At 44.1% G+C, this 25,614-nt stretch overlaps 1 protein-coding gene across 1 annotated transcript in view; it reads right to left on the bottom strand.

Annotated features, from left to right (window-relative positions):
- BMP7 (bone morphogenetic protein 7) overlaps positions 1–25,251 on the bottom strand; it is a 115,846-nt gene extending 90,595 nt beyond the window's left edge. The window contains exon 1 of the mRNA XM_082271745.1: positions 24,642–25,251. Coding sequence (XP_082127871.1) covers positions 24,642–25,026 — 385 coding nt within the window. The 5' untranslated portion in view covers positions 25,027–25,251. The remainder of the gene's footprint in view (positions 1–24,641) is intronic.
- Positions 25,252–25,614: the final 363 nt, after the last annotated feature.

Below are 25,614 nucleotides of genomic sequence, written 5' to 3'. Positions count from 1 at the left end.
GCAAACTCTTTGGCAGATAGCTTAGTTCAACTCTGTGTGTTTATCCGCTTGCTTGAACTTTCATCAAAGCAAAAACACCCCCCCAGAGTATGACATCACGTCATCTTCATTCTGTGATGTCACCGCTCTGAAATCCCCTTTTTGCTAAACTCGTAAATATCACATGATCCCACGGTGAGTCATCGGCAGCAGCTGCTGGTGACTGTGTGACACTCGCAGAGCTGAACCCGCGTAGAATGAGGCAGATTTTCCCCCCTACTAAATAAAAAAAAAGAGTGGCCAATAAACGTTCTCCAGCTTCAGAGGGTGCGGACTGTCTGGCCGGGGTGCAGAACACCCAATTTACGACGATCTGGACGTAGGTGGTGACTGCCAACTGGCTGATTCAAAAAGGTTCAGCACTAAGGACGAGCTTCCCAAACATACCAACCTAGAAGTCCTGGAATGAGGAGCCGCGCAGACACACACGCACATGGTCCTTGTAGAATCACACCGATCGACCCAACTAGTCAGTGATTGGACAGCTGGCATCAGAAGATTATTTTTTTTTTTATTATTATTGTGTATGTAGATTTTTGTTATTGTGTAACTTTTTATTTATTTATTTACATTTAGGTTTATTATTTAATGCGCTATTTAGGCTCCGTTCACATCTAGGCGTTTCGGATCGCGGGCAGAATTTCCACGATTCTGCCCACGATTCCCAACCATGGAAAGTTGCGGGTCGCCCGAGCGATTCCAGCAACTTGCAAGGGCACCCCAAATGCGGCGTGATTTTGCTGTGATTGTCGCGCGACAAATTGCATAACAATAGAACCGCGGGACGCCTGACGCTCCAAAAAAGTTCTTGTACTTCTTTAGGGCGTCAGGTATCCCACGATTCTGTTTGCGTGATTTGTTGGGCGACAATCGCGGCAAAATCGTTCCGTGTTTGGGGAGTCACAAAAATTGCTCAGGCATCCTGCGACTTACAATGGCTCGGAATTGTGGGCAGTATCACGGCAATTCCGCCTGCGATCCGAAACGCCTATATGTGAACAGAGCGTAAGAAAATGGAAATGTTGTGGTGTTTTGGATCGCGGGCAGAATTGCCACGATTCTGCCCGCGATTCCTGAACCATTGCAAGTCGCGGGACACCCGAGTGATTCCCGTGATTTGCAATGACACCCCCGAACGGGGCGCGATTTTGCCACGATAGTCGCCCGGCGAAGCGCGGTGAAATCGCACAAACAGAATCGTGGGACGCCTGGCGCCCAAAAGAAGTTGGGCGTTAGGCTTCCCACTATTCTGTTTGCGCGATTTGTTGGGCGACAATCGCGGCAAAATCGTGCCGTGTTTGGGGTGGCGTTGGAGGCCACAGGAATCGCTCGGGCGTCCCGACTTGCAATGGTTCGGAATCGTGGGCAGAATCGCGGCAATTCCGCCTGCCTTCCAAAACGCCTATATGTGAACAGAGAGTAAGAGAATGGAAATGTTGTGGAGTTTTGGTTTGCGGGCAGAATTGCCGCGATTCTGCCCATGACTCCGAACCATTGCAAATCGCGGGACGCCGGAGCGATTCCAGTGACTTGCAATGGTGCGATTTTGCCATGATTGTCGCCCGACGAATCGCGGTTAAATCGCGCAAACAGAATAGTGGGACGCCCGACGCCCAAAAGAAGTTCTTATACTTCTTTTGGACATCAGGCATTTCCGCGATTCTGTTTGCGCACTTTGTTTCCCGCGATTCATCGGGGGACAATCGTGGCAAAATCATGCTGTGTTTGGGGTGCCATTGGAAGTCACAGGAATAGCATGGGCGTCCCGCGACTTACAATGGTTCGGAATCGCGGCAATTCTGCCCGCGATCCAAAACGCCTATATGTGACTAAGAGAATGGAAATGTGTGTTTTTATACAAATGACTAAGGGCTCTTTAGTCATTTTATTTTTTTTATTTATTTTATTAGCTGTGTTATAGCAGAAAGTAAAAAATAGTTTTATTTTTCAGAATTGTTGCCCTTTTTATTTTTGTTTATAGCGCAAAAAAAAAAAAAAAAAAACAGAGGTGATCAAATTACACAAAAAGAAAGCTCTATTTGTGGAGGGGGGGGGGGGGAAGACATCAATTTAATTAGGGTACAGTATCGCAACGACTGGGCAATTGTCAGTTAAAATAACGTAGTGCCGTATCGCAAAAAATAAGCTGGTCATTAGGGGGGGGGGGTAAAACCTTCCGGTCCTAAAGTGGTTAACCATTTGAGAAAATAGCCTAAAACAGCCCAAGAAGAATCAGAGGAGAAAATAGCTTAAAACAGCCCAAGAAAAATCAATCAGAAGAGAAAATAGCCTAAAATGGCCCAAGAAGAATCAACCAGAGGAGAAAATAACCTAAAAACAGCCCAAGAAGATTTAGCCAGAAGAGAAAATAGCCTAAAACAGCCTAAGAAGAATCAACCAGAGGAGAAAATAGCCTAAAACAGCCCAAGAAGAATCAACCAGAGGAGAAAGTAGCCTAAAACAACCCAAGAAGATTTAACCAGAAGAAAAAATAGCCTAAAACAGCCCAAGAAAAATCAACCAGAGGAGAAAATAGCCTAAAAAAGCTCAAAAATAGCCTAAAACAGCCTAAGAAGAAAGTAGCCTAAAACAACCCAAGAAGATTTAACCAGAAGAAAAAATAGCCTAAAAACAGCCCAAGAAAAATCAACCAGAGGAGAAAATAGCCTAAAAACAGCCCAAGAAGAATCAACCAGAGGAGAAATTAGCCTAAAACAGCCCACGAAGACTCAACCAGAGGTGAAAATAGCCTAAAAACAGCCCACGAAGACTCAACCAGAGGAGAAAATAGCCTAAAACAGCCCACGAAGAATCAACCAGAGGAGAAAATAGCCTAAAACAGCCCACGAAGAATCAACCAGAGGAGAAAATAGCCTAAAACAGCCCACGAAGACTCAACCAGAGGTGAAAATAGCCTAAAACAGCCCACGAAGACTCAACCAGAGGTGAAAATAGCCTAAAACAGCCCAAGAAGAATCAACCAGAGGAGAAAATAGCCTAAAAACAGCCCAAGAAGAATCAACCAGAGGAGAAAATAGCCTAAAACAGCCCAAGAAGAATCAACCAGAGGAGAAAATAGCCTAAAAACAGCCCAAGGAGAATCACCCAGAGGAGAAATTAGCCCAAAACAGCCCAAGAAGAATCAACCAGAGGAGAAAATAGCCTAAAACAGCCCAAGAAGAATCAACCAGAGGAGAAAATAGCCTAAAATGGCCCAAGAAGCTTTAACCAGAAGAGAAAATAGCTTGAAAACAATAACCTAACAACATCTGCAAAAAAGAATAAATAAAAAGAAGAAAGAAAGAAAAAAAGAAAAAAAGAAAAAAAAAAAAAAAAAAAAAAAAAAAAATGTACTATGATCACATAACTCGGAAGAGAAAAAAAAAAACCTTACAAAAACTATTTGATTTTGCCCTCTTTGCACAACAGCCACAGCTTTATACATTGTGGTAAAAACTAGGTATTGAATGCTACTCAGTTATATGCGCGCAGTTTTGTTTTTTACAAATACGCCCCTTAAAGTGTATGATTGGGCAAAAAAAAAAAAAACAAAAAAAAAAAAAAAAAAAAACTATGCAGTACATCTCTGCCATATGACTATATTGATCTAGTAAGCCTTTACATTCCCATGTGGGGTAGAAGGAGCTGGCACATGTCAGGAACCAGACAGGATAACCAAGCATGTGCCCTGGTGGCTCACTTTCTGGGTACAGACAACGCAGGGGATTGGCAGTTCTAATAGCAGTTGAATTGCATTGTGTGTCCTGCCCCAGAAACTGGGTCATAAGGAAGGGAAGAGTAGGATAGCCAGGTAATATCTGAACAATTATTAAGGTATATTAAGAAGATCCATATAACTGGGTTACCTTGCAAAAGTATGGTATTGATCTTTGCCTGGAGACACTAACTAGGGATCGACCGATTATTGGCAACACCGATATATATCGAGGGCCGATCTGCACTTTCCCCGATATATCGGAATCGGCCCCTGAGGTTACCGATATTGCTGATATTTGGGGAAAGTACTTGTACCAGAGTGATGCCTGCAGCTAGAGGCATCACCCCGGTACCGGCGTCCATAGCCGATGGTCGGCTGTCATTACAAGAAGCGGGAGGGGGCGTCCCCCTCCCGCCGTCCTCCCACGGCTCGCCCAGGTCTCCTGTCCCACCGGGAGACCCGGCATCCTACCTACACAGCCGCCGAAGACCCGATCAAAGCCGCATTCGGCTCTGATCGGGGCTCCATGTAAAAAAAACGGAAGTGATGTCATGACATCACTTCCAGGTACTCGGCGCCAGATTCAAAAAAATGTGAGCATTCAGAACAGCCAACCTTGGCGTTTTGAATGCTTTTAAGTGCAGAGGAGGGGTTTGGGGTTTTTTAGACCCCCAGATCCCTCCACAACAGTACCTGTAAAAAAATAAAAATAAAAATAAAAATGTATTTAAATGTCAGAAAATATCGGCCAATACCGATGACCAAAATATCGGTATCACTATTAAATAAAACTATATCGGTCGATCACTAACTCTAATACACCGCCATTTGTACCATCAGCGTGGCTCTTACCCTTAGCACATGTCGGCATTGTATAGTCTGAAAGCAATGTACAGCGCAGCAGACGGCACCAAGGCTGGCCATACATTATACAATTTTCTTGCACAATTTTTAAATTTACTAAAACCATATAATATTTTATTTTATTTCAGGTACTTGTATAGCGATGTCAATTTACGCAGCGCTTTACATATACATTGTACATTCACATCAGTCCCTGCCCTCAAGGAGCTTACAATCTAAGGTCCCTAACTCACATTCATACATACACAGTAGGGCCAATTTTTTATACAGGATCCAATTAAGCTACCAGCATGTCTTTGGAGTGTGGGAGGAAACCGGAGTACCCGGAGGAAACCCACGCAGGCACAGGGAGAACATGCAAACTCCAGGCAGGTAGTGTCGTGGTTGGGATTCGAACCAGCGACCCTCTTGCTGCTATACAATATGGAGGTCACACCTAAACACTTTCAATGTGTATGAAATCAGGCAGGCCCTTACACTACATAGTACTTGAAAGTAAATCTAAAGGAAATTGAACAAGAAAATTGTATAATGTATGGCCAGCTTAAGTGTTAAGCCTCCTACACACGATCGGATTATCGGACGAATTTCCGTCTGTTTTTTTGTTGCATGCTACTCTCATATGAAAAGTGAAGAGTAACTTTCCTACGAAAATTCTCATAGGACAGAATTCAATTTCAGAAGTGATGTGATGTGTTGAATTTTGTATGTATTCTTTCATTTCCGAGCATGCCTAGTCTTGCACTTACGATTTTTATTTTTTTTTTCCCCCGGAGGAAAACTGTGCTAATTAACCATTTCTGGATCGGAAGATTTTCCCCCTTAATGACCAGGCCCTATTTTGCGATTCAGCACTGCGTTACTTTAACTGACAATTGCGCTGTCCTGCAACACTGTACCCAAATATAATTGATGTCCTTTTTTTTCCACAAATAGAGATTTCTTTTGGTGGTATTTGATCACCTCTGCGATTTTTATTTTTTGCGCTATAAACAAAAAAAAAAAAAGAAGAGCGAAAATTCTGAAAAAAATAAATTAATAATAAATAATAATAAATATAAATTATATTATATATATATATATACACACACATATATATACACACACACACACACACACACACACACATATACACATTCTGCTATATAACATTCCCAAAAAAAAACATTTTTAAATCAAAATTTTTTAAATTTTTAGGCAAATTTTTTTTCGGCTACATATTTTTGTAAAAAAAAAAAAAAAAAAAAAAAAAAAAAAAATTGCAATAAGCGGATTTTGATTGGTTTGCGCAAAAGTTATCGCATCTACTAACTACAGGAAAGATTTGTCATTTTTACCTTTTTTTATTTTTTACTAGGAATGGCGGCGATCTGCGATTTTTAGCGGGACTGCGACATTGTGGCAGACAGATCGGACCCCTAACTGACATTTTTGACACTTTTAGGGGGGCCACTGACATTACTACAGTAATCAGTGCTAAAAATATGCACTGTTATTGTAATAATGACACTAGCAGAGAAAGGGGTTAACACAGTGATCAAGGGGTAAATGTGAGCCTAGGGAAGTGATTCTAACTATATAGGGGCGTTGTTTGGGAACTGACCATAGAGACCTGTGTTCCTACATAGTAGGATCACAGGAGCTCTGATCAATCCAGAGAAGAACGGTCAACTGCGTTTACAACAGCTGACCGTTCTTCTCTCCAAGCGGGGAGCGATCGCGGGTGTCAGGCGGCAATCGGAGCCGCCTGCCCTATGCATCGGAGTCCCGATGCCAAGTGGGAGCACTCACTCGCCCCCTAGCTTCCGATGCGCAACCGACGTAGCCATAAGGTTGGTTCACGCAGGAGGGCCGTCCTGCCGCAGTATATATGCAATGGGCGGTTCGGAAGCGGTTAAACGAAAATCGGACATTGTGTTCACGTACGATAAAAATTTTATTGCCTCCACATCCAGTTTTTGTTGTACGAAAATTCATAATCGGCTGTCGAAAAGCAACATACCAACGATCCGAAAATCGGCAGATCCGAAAATCGGCAGATCGTTCCATCGGACGAAATTTTACTTCTGATTTTCCCATCGTGTGTACGGGCCTTAAGGCCCCTTTCACACATACATTCATTTCATCAGTTCGGTCGCCTTTTTTTGCCATCAGTTTTTTCAGTCAACATCAGTTTCACATCCGTTGCCCATCCGTATTTCAAACGTTGCCCATCCGCATTTCATCCGTTGCCCATCCGCATTTCATCCGTTGCCCATCCGCATTTCATCCGTTGCCCATCCGCATTTCATCCGTTGCCCATCCGCATTTCATCCGTTGCCCATCCGCATTTCATCCGTTGCCCATCCGCATTTCATCCGTTGCCCATCCGTATTTCATCCGTTGCCCATCAGTATTTCAACCGTTGCCTATCAGTTTCACATCCATTGTCATCCATTACCCATCAGTTTTTCATCCGTTGCCCATCAGTTTCTCATTTTTTCTCAGTTACTCGTTTTTCATCCGGTTGTCACCCATTTTTTCGTTTTTTCATTTGATCCGTTCTTCAACAGATGAAAAATAGGACTTTGTTAAAAAAAAAAAACCCCGATGTTGGCGGAAGCAGATGAAAACTGATGTAAATGAATGATCATCCGTTTTTTCCATAGGAATGCACTGATGTCTGTTTTTCAGCGGATGGATGAAAAACGGACAAACGGTCCGTATGTGTGAAAGGGGACTTAGAAGTGTAATGGACGGCAAGCTTCGTCTTTCACTAAGCTACCCATCAAGCGTTAAGTAACCACATTACCAACCTGGGAATTTAAAACCGTTCATATGATAAAAATTTGAAAATACAAAATAAAAAAAATGTATTAATTATATACAGTGTCTTGCGAAAGTATTCGGCCCCCTTGAACTTTGCAATTTCAGACTTCAAACATAAAGATAATAAACTGTAATTTTTTTTTTGAAGAATCAACAACAAGTGGGACACAATCATGAAGTGGAACGAAATTTATTGGATATTTCAAACTTTTTTAACAAATAAAAAACTGAAAAATTGGGCGTGCAAAATTATTCAGCCCCCTTAAGTTAATACTTTGTAGCGCCACCTTTTGCTGCGATTACAGCTGTAAGTCGCTTGGGGTATGTCTCTATCAGTTTTGCACATCGAGAGACTGACATTTTTGCCCATTCCTCCTTGCAAAACAGTTCGAGCTCAGTGAGGTTGGATGGAGAGCGTTTGTGAACAGCAGTTTTCAGTTCTTTCCACAGATTCTCGATTGGATTCAGGTCTGGACTTTGACTTGGCCATTCTAACATCTGGATATGTTTATTTGTGAACCATTCCATTGTAGATTTTGCTTTATGTTTTGGATCATTGTCTTGTTGGAAGACAAATCTCCGTCCCAGTCTCCGGTCTTTTGCAGACTTCCATCAGGTTTTCTTCCAGAATGGTCCTGTATTTGGCTCCATCCATCTTCCCATTAATTTTAATCATCTTCCCTGTCCCTGCTGAAGAAAAGCAGGCCCAAACCATGATGCTGCCACCACCATGTTTGACAGTGGGGATGGTGTGTTCAGGGTGATGAGCTGTGTTGCTTTTACGCCAAACATAACGTTTTGCATTGTTGCCAAAAAGTTTGATTTTGGTTTCATCTGACCAGAGCCCCTTCTTCCACATGTTTGGTGTCTCCCAGGTGGCTTGTGGCAAACTTTAAACTACACTTTTTATGGATATCTTTAAGAAATGGCTTTCTTCTTGCCACTCTTCCATAAAGGCCAGATTTGTGCAGTATACGACTGATTGTTGTCCTATGGACAGAGTCTCCCACCTCAGCTGTAGATCTCTGCAGTTCATCCAGAGTGATCATGGGCCTCTTGGCTGCATCTCTGATCAGTCTTCTCCTTGTATGAGCTGAAAGTTTAGAGGGACGGCCAGGTCTTCGTAGATTTGCAGTGGTCTGATACTCCTTCCATTTCAATATTATCGCTTGCACAGTGCTCCTTGGGATGTTTAAAGCTTGGGAAATCTTTTTGTATCCAAATCCAGCTTTAAACTTCTCCCCAACATTATCTCGGACCTGCCTGGTGTGTTCCTTGTTCTTCATGATGCTCTCTGCGCTTTAAACGGACCTCTGAGACTATCACAGTGCAGGTGCATTTATACGGAGACTTGATTACACACAGGTGGATTCTATTTATCATCATTAGTCATTTGGGTCAACATTGGATCATTCAGAGATCCTCACTGAACTTCTGGAGAGAGTTTGCTGCACTGAAAGTAAAGGGGCTGAATAATTTTTCACACCCAATTTTTCAATATTTTATTTGTTAAAAAAGTTTGAAATATCCAATAAATTTCATTCCACTTCATGATTGTGTCCCACTTGTTGATTCTTCACAAAAAATTACAGTTTTATATCTTTATGTTTGAAGCCTGAAATGTGGCAAAAGGTCGCAAAGTTCAAGGGGGCCGAATACTTTCGCAAGGCACTGTATATATAATATATTCTGCAATTTTTACATTTTTGGTAAACTCATTCAATGAATCCAAACTCTGCAAGCTGAGATAACATGCACTGCATTCACACTAACTACCAGCAAGAATGAGTCCTAACATTTAACGAGCACTTGTCATTTCAGATCCATCGTGGCAGCGCCTGTTAGCAGGCATCCGCTGCCACCACATCCCTCACCTTGTTGTATCACTGTTGCATCACCAGCCATCCCATTAAAGGGAATGGGACCGTCGGTGAGTCATTGGCGGCTCAGAGGAGGAGGCGCTGTGAGAAAGATGACAGTTGCTCTTTAAAAATGATTTAAATAGAGTTGATTTTAAATTATCGTATTTATCGGCGTATAACACGCACCTCACATTTAGGAGGGAAATTTTAGGAAAAAAGCTTAAATTTTAAATAAACAGCATTGAACTCAGAACTTTTTTTTTTTAATCAAATGCAGTCTCACCTGTGCCCATGAATGCAGCCTCGCCAGCGCAGTGCCCATGAATGCAGCCTCGCCAGCGCAGTGCCCATGAATGCAGACTCGCCAGCGCAGTGCCCATCAGTGCAGCCTCGCCAGCACAGTGTCCATCAGTGCAGCCTCGCCAGCACAGTGCCCATCAGTGCAGCCTCGCCAGCACAGTGTCCATCAGTGCAGCCTCGCCAGCACAGTGTCCATCAGTGCAGCCTCGCCAGCGCCATTAGATTGCACATTACATTGCACAAAATTCCATATTTTTTATTACAAAAGCCGGGCAGCGCTGAGGCAGAGGGGGGTGGGCTGTGCCGAGGAGAAGTGAGTACGAGCCACCGCTGTCATTGGACGTCCCGGCGCCTATGATAGACGTCACACGTCCTGTGTCCTGGCATTGGGCCACTGTGCTGTCTATCATAGGAGGCGGGACTTCCTATGACAGCAGCCGCTCGTCCTTCCTTCTGCTCCGCTTGGCACACCCCCCTTTTTTTTTTTTTACTATATCGGCGTATAACACGCACTGGTGCTTTGCCCTCCATTTTTAGGAGAAAAAATTGCGTGTGTTATACGCCGATAAATGCGGTAAGTCTTTTTACTAAGGATTTAAATCAAATCCATCCTGCTATGTAAAAAATTAGGACAAACCTAAACAACCAATTAGTATTAAGTATTGTCACTACAACTAGTGTCCCCACTGGAAGATTTCCACTCTTTTCCCGTTCTGGTGACAGCCCAAATTTTTGGATTTTCTTTCACTCTCTGTGATAACAGTCACCAGTATGAATAGGGAGGGTGAAACTTCCTTGCCGAGGCACAGACCGCAATAAAAACCTGACAGGGGTTCTAAAACTCAGAACCATGGCTAAGGCCCCTTTCCCACTAACGGACCAATCAGGTCCACCTGTCATTTTTTTTTTTTTTTTTTAAGGCAGACCCAAATCGGACCATCCATTGCCCTATATGGGGCGGCGGATGTCAACGGACACCCGCTGGCATCGGATCCTATCTGCCAAAAACAGACGGATGGGTGATCCATTCCCCATCCAGCTGGTGGATAGGATGACAGTCGGATGGAAAATAGTTTCCATGGCTGTCGGTTTTCATCCAACCACCCCATAGAGGAAAGCCTTGTCATCTGACTGCTCAGTGGGGGGGATCAGCAGACACATTCTCTGCTGGGCAGGTCCCGTCCGCCCGTCTGAAAGTAGCCCAAGTGGTTAGCACTTCCGCCTAGCAGCACTAGGCTCGCCTGTTCGAATCCCAACCATGGCACCACCTCCCTGGAGTTTGTATGTTCTCCCTGTGTGGGTTTCCTCTGGGTACTCCGGTTTCTTCCTACACTCCAAAGACATGCTGGTAGGTTTTTTGGCTCCAGTCTAAATTGTATGTATGAATGCGAGTTAGGGACCTTCGAGTGTAAGCTTCTTGAGGGCAGGGACTGATGTGACTGTACAATATACATTATATTGTAAAAAGTATTGGAACGTCTGCCTTTACACACACATGAAGTTTAAATGGCATCCCAGTCTTAACCGGTTGCCGACTGCTCACAGTATATTTACTGCGGCAGTCAGCCCCGGCCAGGCAGAGTGACGTAGGTCTACGTCGCTCGCCTGTCACTCCTTTTAGAGCCAATAGCGGGCGGGCGCGCGCCCGCCTCGGCTCGTTCACAAAGGAGTGTGGGCGTGTGACCGGCGGACCCGATGTCGGCCGGTCACACTACGATCGCCGGTACAGCGGGAGAAAGACAGAGCGGCTTATGTAAACAAGCCGCCTGTCATTCTCCCCTGTGTAAAAATGAAGATCAGACGGTTCTACTATGTAGAACCGTTGATCTTTGTTTTTACACTAGGAGACCTGTCCCCCTACAGTTAGAATCACGCCCCTAGGACACACTTAACCCCTCCCTGTCCAATACAGTTAACCCCTTCCCTGCCAGTGTCATTTTTGCAGTAACAGTGCATATGTATAGCACTGATTACTGTAGTAATGTCACTGGTACCCCCAAAAGTGTCAAAAATGTCAGTCAAGGGTCCGATCTGTCCGCGGCAATGTCGCAGTACCGCAAAAAAAAAAAAAAAAAAAAAAAAAAAAAAAAAAATCGCAGATCGCCGCCATTACTCGTTAAAAAAAAAAAAAACACCAAAAATGACAAAAATCTTTCCCTTTGTTAGTAAACGCGATAACTTTTGCGCAAACCACAATCAAAATACGCTTTTTGCGATTTTTTTTACCAAACATATGTAGCGTAAAACAATTTGGCCGAAAATGTTAAAAAATTTAGATTTTTACATTTTTTTGGGGGGAATTTCATATAAAAAAAAAGTGAGAAATATTATAATATAATTATTTTTGCAAAAATTACGCCCTTTTTTTGTTTATAGCGCATGATCAAAAAAAAAAAAATCGCACAGGTGATCAAATACCACCAAAAGAAAGCTCGGTTTGTGGGAAAAAAAGGACGTGAAATTCGTTTAGGTACAGCGTCGCACGACCGCGCAATTGTCCGTCAAAGTCACGCAGAGGGGAAAAAAAAAAAAAAAATAAAAAAAAAAAAAAAAAAAAAAAAAAAAAATCGCAAAAAAACCCCCTGGTCAGGAAGGGGGTAAAATCTTCCAGGGCTTAAGTGGTTAAGCTGGATACACACACAACTTTTGTTGATTTCCTTTAGATTTACCTTCAACTATGTAGTGCAAGGGCCTGCCTGACTGCATACACATTGAAAGTGTTTAGATTTGACCTCATATTATATGGTTTGGGTAAATTTAAAAGGAAAAAAAAATAAAAATCTAAAGAAAGTTGTATAGTGTATATCCAGTCTTAGTCCGTAGGGTTCAATACTGAGGTTGCCCACTTTTTGCAGCTATAACAGCTTCAACTCTTCTGGGAAGGCTGTCCACAAGGTTTAGGAGTGTGTCTATGGGAATGTATACAGACCAGAGTTTTTATAAAACTCTGGTCCGACCACATCTGGAGTATTCTGTCCAGTTCTGGTCACCAGTCCTCAGGAGGGATGTGTTGGAGCTGGAGAGAGTCCAGAGAAGGGCAACTAAACTGATTAGGGGATTGGAGGACCTTAATTATGAAGAGCGTCTGCAATCGCTTGATTTATTCTCCCTGGAGAAGAGATGCCTGAGAGGGGACATGATAGCAATTTAGAAATATCTCAATGGTGATCTCAGCATAGAAAAACAGCTATTCAGTCGAAGGGATTGCATGAGGACTCGAGGGCATACAATGAGATTAGAGGAGAAGCGTTTTAACCTCAGGCAATGTGGGGGGGGGGGGGTTCTTTACTGTTAGGGCTACAAGATTGTGGAATTCTCTACCACAAGAGGTGGTTTCTGCGGGAAGTATGGTGGCTTTCAAAAGACTATTAGACGTACATCTCAAGGATCAGAACATTCAGGGGTATAAGAGAGGAATATGGCCACACACACCTACACAGGTTGAACTGGATGGACTATTGTCTTTATTCAACCTCCCCTACTATGTAACTATGTTTGACCATTCTTCCAAAAGCACATTTGTGAGGTCAGGCACTGATATTGGAAAAGGCCTGGCTCGCAGTCTGCGCTCTAATTCATCCCAAAGGTATTCTATCGGGTTGAGGTCAGGCCAGTCCAGTTCCTCCACCCCAAACTCGCTCAGCCATATCTTTTTGGACCTTGCTTTGTGCACTGGTTCAAATCATTTGGTGGAGGGGGGGATTATGGTGTGGGGTGGTTTTTCAGGGGTTGGGCTTGGCCCCTTAGTTCCAGTGAAGGGAACTTTTAAGGTGTCAGCATACCAAGACATTTTGGACAATTTCATGCTCCCAACTTTGTGGGAACAGTTTGGGGATGGCCCCTTCCTGTTCCAACATGACTGCGCACCAGTGCACAAAGCAAGGTCCATAAAGACATGGATGAGCGAGTTTGGGGTGGAGGCCTACAGAGAGTCTGATAGAACACCTTTGGGATGAATAAAGAGCGCTGACTGCGAATCAGGCCTGCTCGTCCTACATCGGCGCCTGACCTCACAAATGCGCTTCTGGAAGAACGGTCAAACATTCCCATAGACACACTCCTAAACCTTGTGGACAGCCTTCCCAGAAGAGTTGAAGCTGTTATATCTGCAAAGGTTGGGCCAACTCAATATTGAACCCTACGGACTAAGACTGGGATTCCATTAAAGTTCATGTGTGTGTAAAGGCCGGCGTCCCAATACTTTTGCCAATATAGTATAAAATATGCTGCCTAAATTGACAGCGCTATACCTGTAATAAATAAAGTTTTGCCTTTAGTTATCCTGTAAGGGGTGTTCTCTTCATATCGGCACTCATTCATCACATGAAAACCTTTACAATGTACACTGAACGCCCCTCCTTGCTCAGTTTTCCTCGCTCTTTTTGAAGCCGGCCATCATCTGGTTTTCGGCCTCTCCGGCACAGAAGGGGTTCTGGCACGCAGCTCGAAAGATGTTATTATGCCGCCTAATGGGACTGTGTCCATTCACGCTTCATGTTGCAGGGTGAATCACCGAGGGCCTTGCTTTGAACTCTGCTGAGCTCCCAGCTTCCTGCTCCCTTCTCATCCTATACAGTAATTACGACTTCAAAGGAGAGAACAAACCTGTCGGGTCATGTACAATCCCGAGGACTGCCGGGACCGTGTCTGCTACAGTCATGCACCTGAAAAAAAAAAAAAAACGCGCTCCGGCTGCGCGGCTCTTGGCACGCTGCAACAAACAAGGGGCAGCATACGAACAAAAAGTCTTTACAAAAATAGAGAAATAAATCTCGTTTGTTACATTTGCAGACCACATAGAAAAACGATGAACTGTGTTTTGTTCATCGTTCCTGCTTTTACATCAGAAATTGCGCTTTTTTTTAACCACTTCAATACCGGGCACTTTTACCCCCTTCCCGCCCAGGCCAATTTTCAGCTTTTAGCACTGTTGCAAGTTGAATGACAATTGCACGGTCATGCAACACTGTACCTAAACCAAAATTTATATATCATTTTTTTCCCCCAAATAGAGCTTTCATTTGGTGGTATTTGATCACTGCAAGGTTTTTTACTTTTTTGCTAAATAAAAAAGACCAAAAAGTTTGAAAAAAAAAAAAAAGTTTTGTTTACGTTATAAAATTTGTAAATAAATACGTTTTTTCTTGCACGGAAGAGGCCGCACTGACAGGCACTAAGGCTGCATTCACACGTCAGCCTATGGATCGCGGGCAGAATTGCCGCGATTCCGCCCGCGATCCGGAAATCATTGCAAATCGCGGGACGTCTGTGCGTTACCCGTGATTTGCAATGGCACCCCAAACGCTGAGCGATGTTGCTGCGATTTCCGCCTGCCGAATCGCGGTAACATCGCGCAAAAAAAAAAAATCGCGGGACGCATTATGCCCAAAAAGTACAAGAGCTTCTTTGGAGCGTAATGCGTCCCGCGATTTTTTTTGCGCGATGTTACCGCGATTCGACAGGCGGAAATCGCGGCAACATCGCTAAGCGTTTGGGGTGCTATTGCAAATTACAGGCAACGCACAGGCGTCCCGCGATTTGCAATGATTTCCGGATCGCGGGCAGAATCACGCGATCCATACGCTGACATGTGAATGCAGCCTTATATGCAGCACTGATGGGCACTGATAGGCAGCATTGATGAGGAGGGCACTGGCAGGCTCCCTGAGCACTGATTGGCATCCCTGGTGGCATCCATCCCCCAAGTGTCTGCACTGGTAATCAATGCTATGATTACCAGCACAGACAACCCCGACCATCAGGAGAGCCGCTGATCCTCCGCTCCACTCTACTCGCGCCTGTCGGGCGCGAGCTAAGGAAAGCCGATCAACGGCCGATCAACGGCACTTCCTATTTACTATGTGACCAGCTGTGATTTGACACAGCTGATCACAAGGTAAAGAGCCTACGGGATCGGAGATGTGGTGAGTCAGAGTGACACACCGCACCACCGATGGGCACGCAGAGCGGTCTATCCTGCTGGACGTCATATGACGGCCAGTCAGGATAGTGCAACCACTTTGCCGCCGTCATTTTGCTATATGATTGGCCGCAAGTGGTTAGAATTCATTTTCACTCGTTTACATGTGCATTTGCACGACATTTTTTTCTAAGGCATTATTCACACAGGGCACAGTCAAGTGCACACTTCTGTGAGGGCCGTGTTGGCCACATGGGGATGCACAAGTGTTCCGAGTATCCGGATGCAGGCAGTCCCATTTATGTCAACTGGGATGCAGCAGCTTTATAGAGACAGCTGCTGCTCCCAATTTGACAGCCATATGGGTGCAAACACAGTTGGGTCCGCATCATTGACATTAATGGGACCGCCTGCATGCAGATGCATGAACACCTGTGCATCCTCGAGTGGCCATACACGGCCCCCCATGTACGCAGTAGCACACCTGTGTGAATAAGGTCTAAGGCAGGGATTCTCAAACTACGGCCCTCCAGCTGTTGCAGAACTACACATCCCATGGCTAGGCATGATGGGAATTGTAGTTCCTGAACAACTGGAGGGCCATAGTTTGAAGAACCCTGGTCTAAGGTCTGGTTCAAACCAGCAGCTGCACTGCAGTGTAAGCTCAGCATGATGAATATGGGAGGATCGCAATATTTATTTTTTTAACCAACTTTGAGATGTTACAAAGACATCTCATTAAAGTGAAATTTCGCCCAAAAGGGAATGTTCCACCCCCCACATGCCTACTTTATGTTTGGCACTTTTGTTTTTGGGGGCGGGGGGAATGAAGGTTGACAGGTACACGCGTCCCCCACTTCCAGTCATATTGTTGCGTCAATCTAAGAGGTAGTTCGATCCCCCCCTCCTTCACCCAGCAGGTGTTTGGGACACATCACAGGTTCCAGAAGACTACGGGGCCAATCACAAAGCGCAGCACAACTCGCAGTTAAAGCCGGCTGTGACACTGCTGGTTTCCCTTAATGAAGATGCCGGCGCCAGCACCCAAAGCGGACTGAAGAATAGGCTTTGTGGGGGGTGGCGCAGGATCCAGGGGCAGGGAAGTGTCCTTATATTAAAGTGGATGTTAACTGCTGGACGTGGTGTGTTTTTTCTTTTTTTTTTAACCCTGCAAGGTAAAGCCATAATGTGCTAGTATGCATCGCATACTAGCACATTATGTTAAACTACCTTACAACAAAGCCCTCCTGCTTCGAGAGGTCAGAGCTGGGTGCCTCATCCATCTGTCTTGCTTCTGGGTTCGCGGACTCTGACTGGCCAGAGCCGCGATGGCGACACTTCCATGCATGCGCACAGTAGCGGCTGTATATTGCGCAGGACCTCGGTGGCCGTTCCTTCAGAGCGCATGCGCCGGTGAGGTCACTGGCTGCATGTACAGTAAATATCCCCTAAATGGTGCACGTTTTAGGAGATGTTTACACTACCTATAGGAAACCTTATTACAAGCTTACCTACAGGTAAACGTCAGCGATGAAAGTTAACTTCTTTAAAAATCAGCAGCTACAGTATTTGTAGATGCTGACTTTAAGTGTTACTAAAAACCCACAACAGTAAAATCAGTCTGTATATGCAGTAAAGTAGGATTGTTATACTCACTGTGGAACCTAAGGGATTAATCCCCTGCATTGTGTAAAAATGCTGTTTGATCCTGTCTTCTCTGATCCTCCCCTTCTTTTTCAGTCCACAACCCATCTCCTAATAGCACAGAGCCCTAGGAGGCACTCTGCACATGCTCAGTTTGGTGTGTATTTCTAGAGAGGTGTTTTTTTTCCTTAGGAGGGTGCATGTGATCAGCACAGGGCCAATCAGCGCTGCCCAGACAGAGGGTCAGAGGTCATGCAGCCTCATAGGACAGTCAGAGGAGAATGAAAACTACTCCTACAAGCTTTAACCAGACACTGATAGAAGTCACAAGACTGCTATATACTGCTGATGAGAAAAGGTATTTAGCAGTTTATATTCAATGAAATAATTTAAATTTCCATGTTCTGTGTATTGTAAAAGACCAGATATTATTATTACAGTATTTCTATACAGGATTTATATAGCGCCAACAGTTTACGCAGTGCTTTGGACATAGTGAATGCAGGGTCCTGGGTTTAGTAACACTAACAAATTTTTCAGGGAGACTGGAGCTACCATTTAATATCGATTGCGAAGCTATTGAGCTGGCCAGAACCACCTCTGGAGGGAGTCTATTCCACATTTTCACAGCTCTTACTGCGAAGAAGCCTTTCGGTATTCGGAGATTAAATCTCTTTTCCTCCAGACATAAAGAGTGCTCCCTTGTCCTCTGTGATTAACCTTAAAGTGAATAACTCAACACCAAGTTCACTATATGGACCACTTATGTATTTGTACGTTGATCACATCCCCCCCACCCCTTAATCTTCTCTTCTCCAGAGAGAATAAACTTGATTTTCAAGACTTTCAAAAGTCCGATTTTAACTCATCCCTAGAAAAACGAAAATAATCTACCACCCACCAGTTCGATTGACCACCAGAATTCAGCTGATAAACTGAGAAATAAACTGAACAGCTTCAATACAGTACATTGAAAGCTGGTGGAAAAGAAATAAAATTGAGACCGGGGGGGTGGGGGGCCCTACATCAATCACGTCAACTGTGATTGGATTCCCATGCCATCTCCTTAAGGGCAATCAAAACCACCATTTTAATGTCTTTGATTGGTTGGTTTGATTTTTTTTTTTTCTTTAATCAAAAAGTTGAAAGCAACCCCTTGCTCAAATTGCCAGATGTACGGAAAGGTTTAAGGCCCGTACACCCGACCAGAAAAACGGACGAAAAATACTGCTTTTGAAGCGATCGTACGATAATCTCATCATTAGTACACAGATTTAGAGAGCCAAAAAGGAGAAGTTGTGCAAAAATATCCGAAGGGACAAAACACAAAAAATGTTTCTCGTACGATAGCACCAGAGCGCACGATTTTTGTTTAATAAGTCCAATATTCGTCCGAAAATAAAGTACAAATACACTACATGACATCACTTCCGAATATTTATTCGGTCGTACGCTTCCATTTTCGATATGAGACTAGCATTAAAAAAAAAAAAATGTATATGTATATACAGTGGGTACGGAAAGTATTCAGACCCCCTTAAATTTTTCACTCTTTGTTATATTGCAGCCATTTGCTAAAATCATTTAGGTTCATTCTTCTTCCTCATGAATGTACACATAGCACCCCATACTGACAGAAAAACTCAGAATTGTTGACATTGTTGCAGATTTATTAAAAAAGAAAAACTGAAATATCACATGGTCCTAAGTATTCAGACCCTTTGCTCAGTATTTAGTAGAAGCCCCCTTTTGATCTAATACAGCCAGGAGTCTTTTTGGGAAAGATGCAACAAGTCTTTCACACCTGGATTTGGGGATCCTCTGCCATTCCTCCTTGCAGATCCTCTCCAGTTCTGTCAGGTTGGATGGTAAACGTTGGTGGACAGCCATTTTTAGGTCTCTCCAGAGATGCTCAATTGGGTTTAAGTCAGGGCTCTGGCTGGGCCATTCAAGAACAGTCACGGAGTTGTTGTGAAGCCACTCCTTCGTTATTTTAGCTGTGTGCTTAGGGTCATTGTCTTGTTGGAAGGTAAACCTTCGGCCCAGTCTGAGGTCCAGAGCACTCTGGAGAAGGTTTTTGTCCAGGATATCCCTGTACTTGGCCGCATTCATCTTTCCCTCGATTGCAACCAGTCGTCCTGTCCCTGCAGCTGAAAAACACCCCCACAGCATGATGCTGCCACCACCATGCTTCACTGTTGGGACTTTATTGGACAGGTGATGAGCAGTGCCTGGTTTTCTCCACACATACCGCTTAGAATTAAGGCCAAAAAGTTCTATTTTGGTCTCATCAGACCAAAGAATCTTATTTCTCACCATCTTGGAGTCCTTCAGGTGTTTTTTTAGCAAACTCCATGCGGGCTTTCATGTGTCTTACACTGAGGAGAGGCTTCCGTCGGGCCACTCTGCCATAAAGCCTCGACTGGTGGAGGGCTGCAGTGATGGTTGACTTTCTACAACTTTCTCCCATCTCCTGACTGCATCTCTGGAGCTCAGCCACAGTGATCTTTGGGTTCTTCTTTACCTCTCTCACCAAGGCTCTTCTCCCCCGATAGCTCAAACGTCTTCCATTTCAGGATTATGGAGGCCACTGTGCTCTTAGGAACCTTAAGTGCAGCAGAAATCTTTTTGTAACCTTGGCCAGATCTGTGCCTTGCCACAATTCTGTCTCTGAGCTCTTCAGGCAGTTCCTTTGACCTCATGATTCTCATTTGCTCTGACATGCATTGTGATCTGGAAGGTCTTATATAGACAGGTGTGTGGCTTTCCTAATCAAGTCCAATCAGTATAATCAAACACAGCTGGACTCAAATGAAGGTGTAGAACCATCTCAAGGATGATCAGAAGAAATGGAAAGCACCTGAGTTAAATATATGAGTGTCACAGCAAAGGGTCTGAATACTTAGGACCATGTGATATTTCAGTTTTTCTTTTTTAATAAATCTGCAACAATGTCAACAATTCTGTGTTTTTCTGTCAGTATGGGGTGCTATGTGTACATTCATGAGGAAGAAGAATGAACCTAAATGATTTTAGCAAATGGCTGCAATATAACAAAGAGTGAAACATTTAAGGGGGTCTGAATACTTTCCGTACCCACTGTATGTATATATATATATATATATATATATATATATATATATATATATATATATATATATATATATATATATATATACACACACACACACACACACACTTTTTTATGGATGAGCATTCGTCCAATAATCTCATCATGTGTACCAGGTTGTAGAGAACATTATAAAAAAAAAAAACCGTTGTAAGAAAAAACCTGTTCTAAGCAGAACACAAAGCCGGGTAACTCATGTTTAAATCTTCCAGATGCTGTCATACTTACACGTTGTTCAGTTTGATGAATCGGCTATACGCTGGCGAATTTGTTTTCGAACAAAAATGGTGAAAAATGGATCCTTAAATACATGACTGACTACACCTTTTCTGCAATTTCAGGTCAACAGGATTTTCATTACTACTTGCAAGTTGCACTTTTACGAGAAGCTCACAACAGATACTACACGATGGGGATGGTAATAAGATGGGATGAAAGGAACCAAGGTGAACAGAGCATTCGGACAACTGGGGGATTCCGCCAGCCACACTAAATCGTCGCACAGATAGATTAAAGATCATACGCAATCATTTGCAGGAAAACTTGATGGAAAATAGAGTTTAAAGTGGTTGTAAACCCTCACGTATTGTATACCCAATGAAGTGACTGGCCTCAGGTGATACACAGATCCCATACAAGTCGTATCTGTTTTATCTACAGCCTTCTTTCCCCCCCAACAGCCATTCAAAGTGCAGAATTTACACAGGATCTCTCAGGCTCTGAAAAGCAGGGGGCGGAGTATGTTACACGAGTGAGGAAAGCTCTGAGAGCTGATTGGAGGAAAGGGACACCCCCCCCCTTCACACAGGAACAGAACTGGGGCTCCCCCGTCACCACTTATCTCTTGGTGTCAGGAAAAGCGGTCACAAGTGATGCATGCTGATAGCGGAGGAACAAAGCAGCAGACAGAAATTACACTTTGATTCAGACAAGTACACACTATAGAGGGATATGATTTGTTCCTATTTCATGAGATTTAAAAGCACTTTACGTACTAATTTTTCATCAGTCATGTTGTCATCTTTATGCTGCGATTACTGCTCTACATGGCATCACCACCGTACAGAAAAACTGATAAAGCCCACAATCCTGGTGTTTAGGCTTAGTTCCCATCTGAACGAAGCATGTTTTCCAAAGTGCTTTACTGCCGGTTCACACTGTTCTGACTGGTCTGGCGACTTGGGTCGCCTGACAAGTAGCGGTCCGTGCTGTGCAATGGTTCCCGTTCTAATAGGAGCGACTCAAGTCGCTCCGACTTAGAAAAAGGTTCCTGCACTTTTTTTTGCAAAGTCGGAGCGACTTGCATTGACTTCCATTATGTGAAGTCGCCGAAGTCGCAGTGCACGGGCGACGGCATTAGTCGCCCGAAGTCGGGTCGGATCAGTGTGAACCGACACTTAACGCTAAGCCACCATTCACACCGGTGCGGCTTTGAAATCGCTTTACTTCAGAATGTGTGTAAAAAGTAGTGCAGGAACCGTTTCCCAAACTGTTCTATTGCCGGAAATGGTGTGCAGCCGGTCGTGCGATTTGGAACTGACAAATAGAACCGGTGTGAACAGGAGGAGTTCAATATTGAGATTCCCCATTATATTCGTTAGAGCCCATTCACATTTGACCAACACGACACTTCGAGTTGCTCGAAAAAAGTATGGCCACATTCACACCTGAACCTTCCAACACTTGACATTAGGATTTCCATTACAGTCAATGGTGCCTATTCACACCTAAGCGTAATGTCGCATGAAGCCCGTTGCAAAAAAAAAAAAAAATAAATAAAAGTACTTGAGCGACTTTTAGGGGAGGAGTCTCACATTTTCAACCTAATAAAGTTCAATGGAAGAACCTAAAAGTGCAAGAAATGCACAGAACACCTGTGCATGCCTAGTAAAACTAGTTTTCCAAAAAAAAAAAAAAAAAAAAGCCAGGAAAAAACTACCAAGGACACCCGGTGTGAATGGGGCCTACATGAGCTTCAGATGATTTTTTTTGTTTTTTTTGGTAACTATAGGATTTCAATAAGCACACATAATACACATTTATTTGCCCAATTTCTCCTATCCTTTCCCAGTAGCTTAGCTAGCTTTCTGTTGGCTAAAATTCTCAACAGGGGTTCCTAAAATGACCTCCCATTTGAGGGTTCCTGCAAAGTTCCAGGGCCAATGCCAGTAGGCAGAGCCAGCAGAATCCACACCAATGAGCTTTTTAGCTGTCTGTAAGAGTGGAATTTTGACCACCACTTGAAAGTGGAGGGGGGAGGGGCATTTTTTATTTTTATTTTTTTTACACTGACCACCATAAGTTACATTTTTCCTTCTGACCCCGATGAATTGATTTTAGTAAGGGTTCCCCGAGACTTGAGAATTAATTTGGTAAAAGGATTGCGAAAGGCAAGGCTAAAAACAAAAAAACACTCAAGCCAATAAATGAGCATAAAAAAAAAAAATGTATAATATAAAATATATTATATATATATATATATATATATATATATATATATATATATATATATATATATATATATATATATATAAATAAAAACGCTCCAATAAAGCTTGCAGAATCTCAAGTGTGAACCGCACCCACAGTGCTGTATATCATTGAGAGAATAGAACCAGGCAGGTATGGTGAGGTGGGCTAAAATGAACCACAAACCCCCACAAAGCTAGTGTGAAGCCCAGCATGGGCAAGAATAAAACTAAAAAATATCCCCAAAAAGCAAGTGTATATGCTGAAATGAACCATAAATCCTTTCCCACAAACCAAGCGCAAAGTCCCAGTATGGGTTAAAAAAGGGACCAAAATCCCACCACAAATCAATTGCAAAGCCCAGTTTGGGCAAAGAGGAACTAAATAACCCCACAAAAACCTATTGCAAAGCCAAGTAGGGGGTAAAAGGAACCACAATCCCCCTACAAAGCAAGTGCAAAGCCCAGTTTGGGCAAAGAGGAACCAAATCACCCCACAAAAATATATTGCAAAGCCCAGTGGGGGTAAAATGAACAATCCCCCTAAAAATCAAGTTCAAAGCCAAGCATGGGTTAACTAAAATCCCCCACAAATCAATTTCAAAGCCCAGTTTGGGCAAAGAGGAACCAAATCACCCCACAAAAAAAAAAAAAAAAAAAAAAAACTATTGCAAAGCCCAGTAGGGTTAAAATGAACAATCCCCCTACAAAAGCAAGTGCACAGCCCAGTATGGGGTAAAAAGGAACCAAAATCCCCCCACAAATCAATTGCAAAGCCCAGTTTGGGCAAAGAGGAACTAAATAACCCCACAAAAACCTATTGGAAAGCCCAGTAGGGGTAAAAGGAACCACAACCCCCCTACAAAGCAAGTGCAAAGCCCAGTTTGGGCAAAGAGGAACCAAATCGCCCCACAAAAATCTATTGCAAAGCCCAGTGGGGCTAAAAGAACAATCCCCCTACAAACCAAGTGCAAAGCTGAGCATGGGTTAACCAAAATCCCCCACAAAATCAATTCCAAAGCCCAGTTTGGGCAAAGAGGAACTGAATCACCCCACAAAAAGCTATTGCAAAGCCCAGAAGGGGTAAAATGAACAATCCCCCTACAAAAGCAAGTGCAAAGCCCAGTATGGGGTAAAAAGGAACCAAAAATCCCCCCACAAATCAATTGCAAAGCCCAGTTTGGGCAAAGAGGAATAACCCCACAAAAACCTATTGGAAAGCCCAGTAGGGGTAAAAGGAACCACAATCCCCCTACAAAGCAAGTGCAAAGCCCAGTTTGGGCAAAGAGGAACCAAATCACCCCACAAAAAATTATTACAAAGCCCAGTAGGTGTAAAATGAACAATCCCCCCTACAAAGCAAGTGCAAAGCCCAGTATGGGGTAAAAAAGGAACCAAAATCCCCCCACAAATCAATTGAAAAGCCCAGTTTTGGCAAAGAGGAACTACATCACCCCACATAATTTATTGCAAAGTCCAGTAGGGGTAAAATGAACAATCCCCCTACAAAAGCAAGTGCAAAGCCCAGAACGGGGTAAAAAAGGAACCAAATCCCCCCACAAATCAATTGCAAAACCCAGTTTGGGCAAAGAGGAACCAAATCACCCCCACAGAATTTATTGCAAAGCCCAGTATGGGTGAAGATGAATGAAATCCACCCCCCCACAAAATCTATTGCAAAGCCCCATAAGGGGCTAAAAAGAACCAAATCCCCCCCACAAATCAAGTGCAAAGCCCAGTATGAGCTAAAATGAACCAAGAATTCCTCCGACAGTGCAAAGCCAAGTAGAAGATCTCTGGCAATCTCAGTCCCCAATTCGGGGGGTTTATTACCGGACTGCTCTACAAAGAAGGGTAGGATGGATGGATTGCCCCACTCGGGACTTACCTAGGTTGACAAAGCTCATGACCATGTCAGCGTCATTGAGGAAGTTGCTGTCTTGCTGGCTGGCCAGTGGTGGCCCCTGGGTGGTGAAGATGGGTTTATAAGGGTAAGAAAATCCCTCGGCTTCTTCCTCCTCCACGGTCATGGCATTGTAGAGATCCAGCATGAACATCGGGGCTGAGTTCTGCTTCCCATACAAGTGTGGCCGGGGTCTATGCGGCAATCCCAGGATGGACAGAATCTCCCTCTGCATCTCCCGGCGCTCCTGGCTGCGCAGCCTTCTCTGGATGAAGCTGGAGTGAACCTCATTGTCCAAGGTGAAGTCGGCCAGGATGAACCTGAGCAGCAGGTAGAGCACCGCCGGCGCGGTCTGCAGAAGACCCTTCATTTCCCCTGGAGAAGTCGGCAGAAGATCGGAGCACCTGCGCTTCTATCCCAAGGGGAGATCATAAAGAGAGGAGAACCATCGGAGCCTGCTGGTGGCCTCCTGAGCATCAGCTGAAGCGGGACATCTCCCTCAACAAGTGGGACCCGACCAGTCTGCCCAGTTCCTGGTGGATTGTGAAGGCAGAGAGGCAGCAGGAGGCTGAATGTGATGGGAGGGGTAGGGATCTGGGAGGAGGGAGTGCGAGCAAAGAAAGAAACTTCAATGCGCTGCCTGATCCCAACCAGGTTACTTCTCTGGATGGTCCCATGGACTGAACCCAGGTCACTTCTCTGGATGGTCCCATCATGGACTGAGCCCAGGTCCAGGTTACTTCTCTGGATGGTCCCATCATGGACTGAGCCCAGGTCCAGGTTACTTCTCTGGATGGTCCCATCATGGACTGAGCCCAGGTCAGCACCGCTAATAGGAAGGCAGCAACTCCTATGGCTTTCATCTGCAGAAAATAGGGGGATTGCTGGGGGAGCAGTGGGCACAGAAAGAAGGAGCAGCGAACTGGAAGGGGCAGAGAAAGAAGGAGCAGCGGGCAGA

This window comes from Pelophylax lessonae (genome assembly GCF_965119305.1).
Source record: "Pelophylax lessonae genome assembly, chromosome: 11".
NCBI classification, from domain to species: Eukaryota; Metazoa; Chordata; class Amphibia; order Anura; family Ranidae; genus Pelophylax; species Pelophylax lessonae.
The sequence above is the reverse complement of the archived record's forward strand: the minus strand, read 5'-3'. Positions and strand labels throughout refer to the sequence as shown.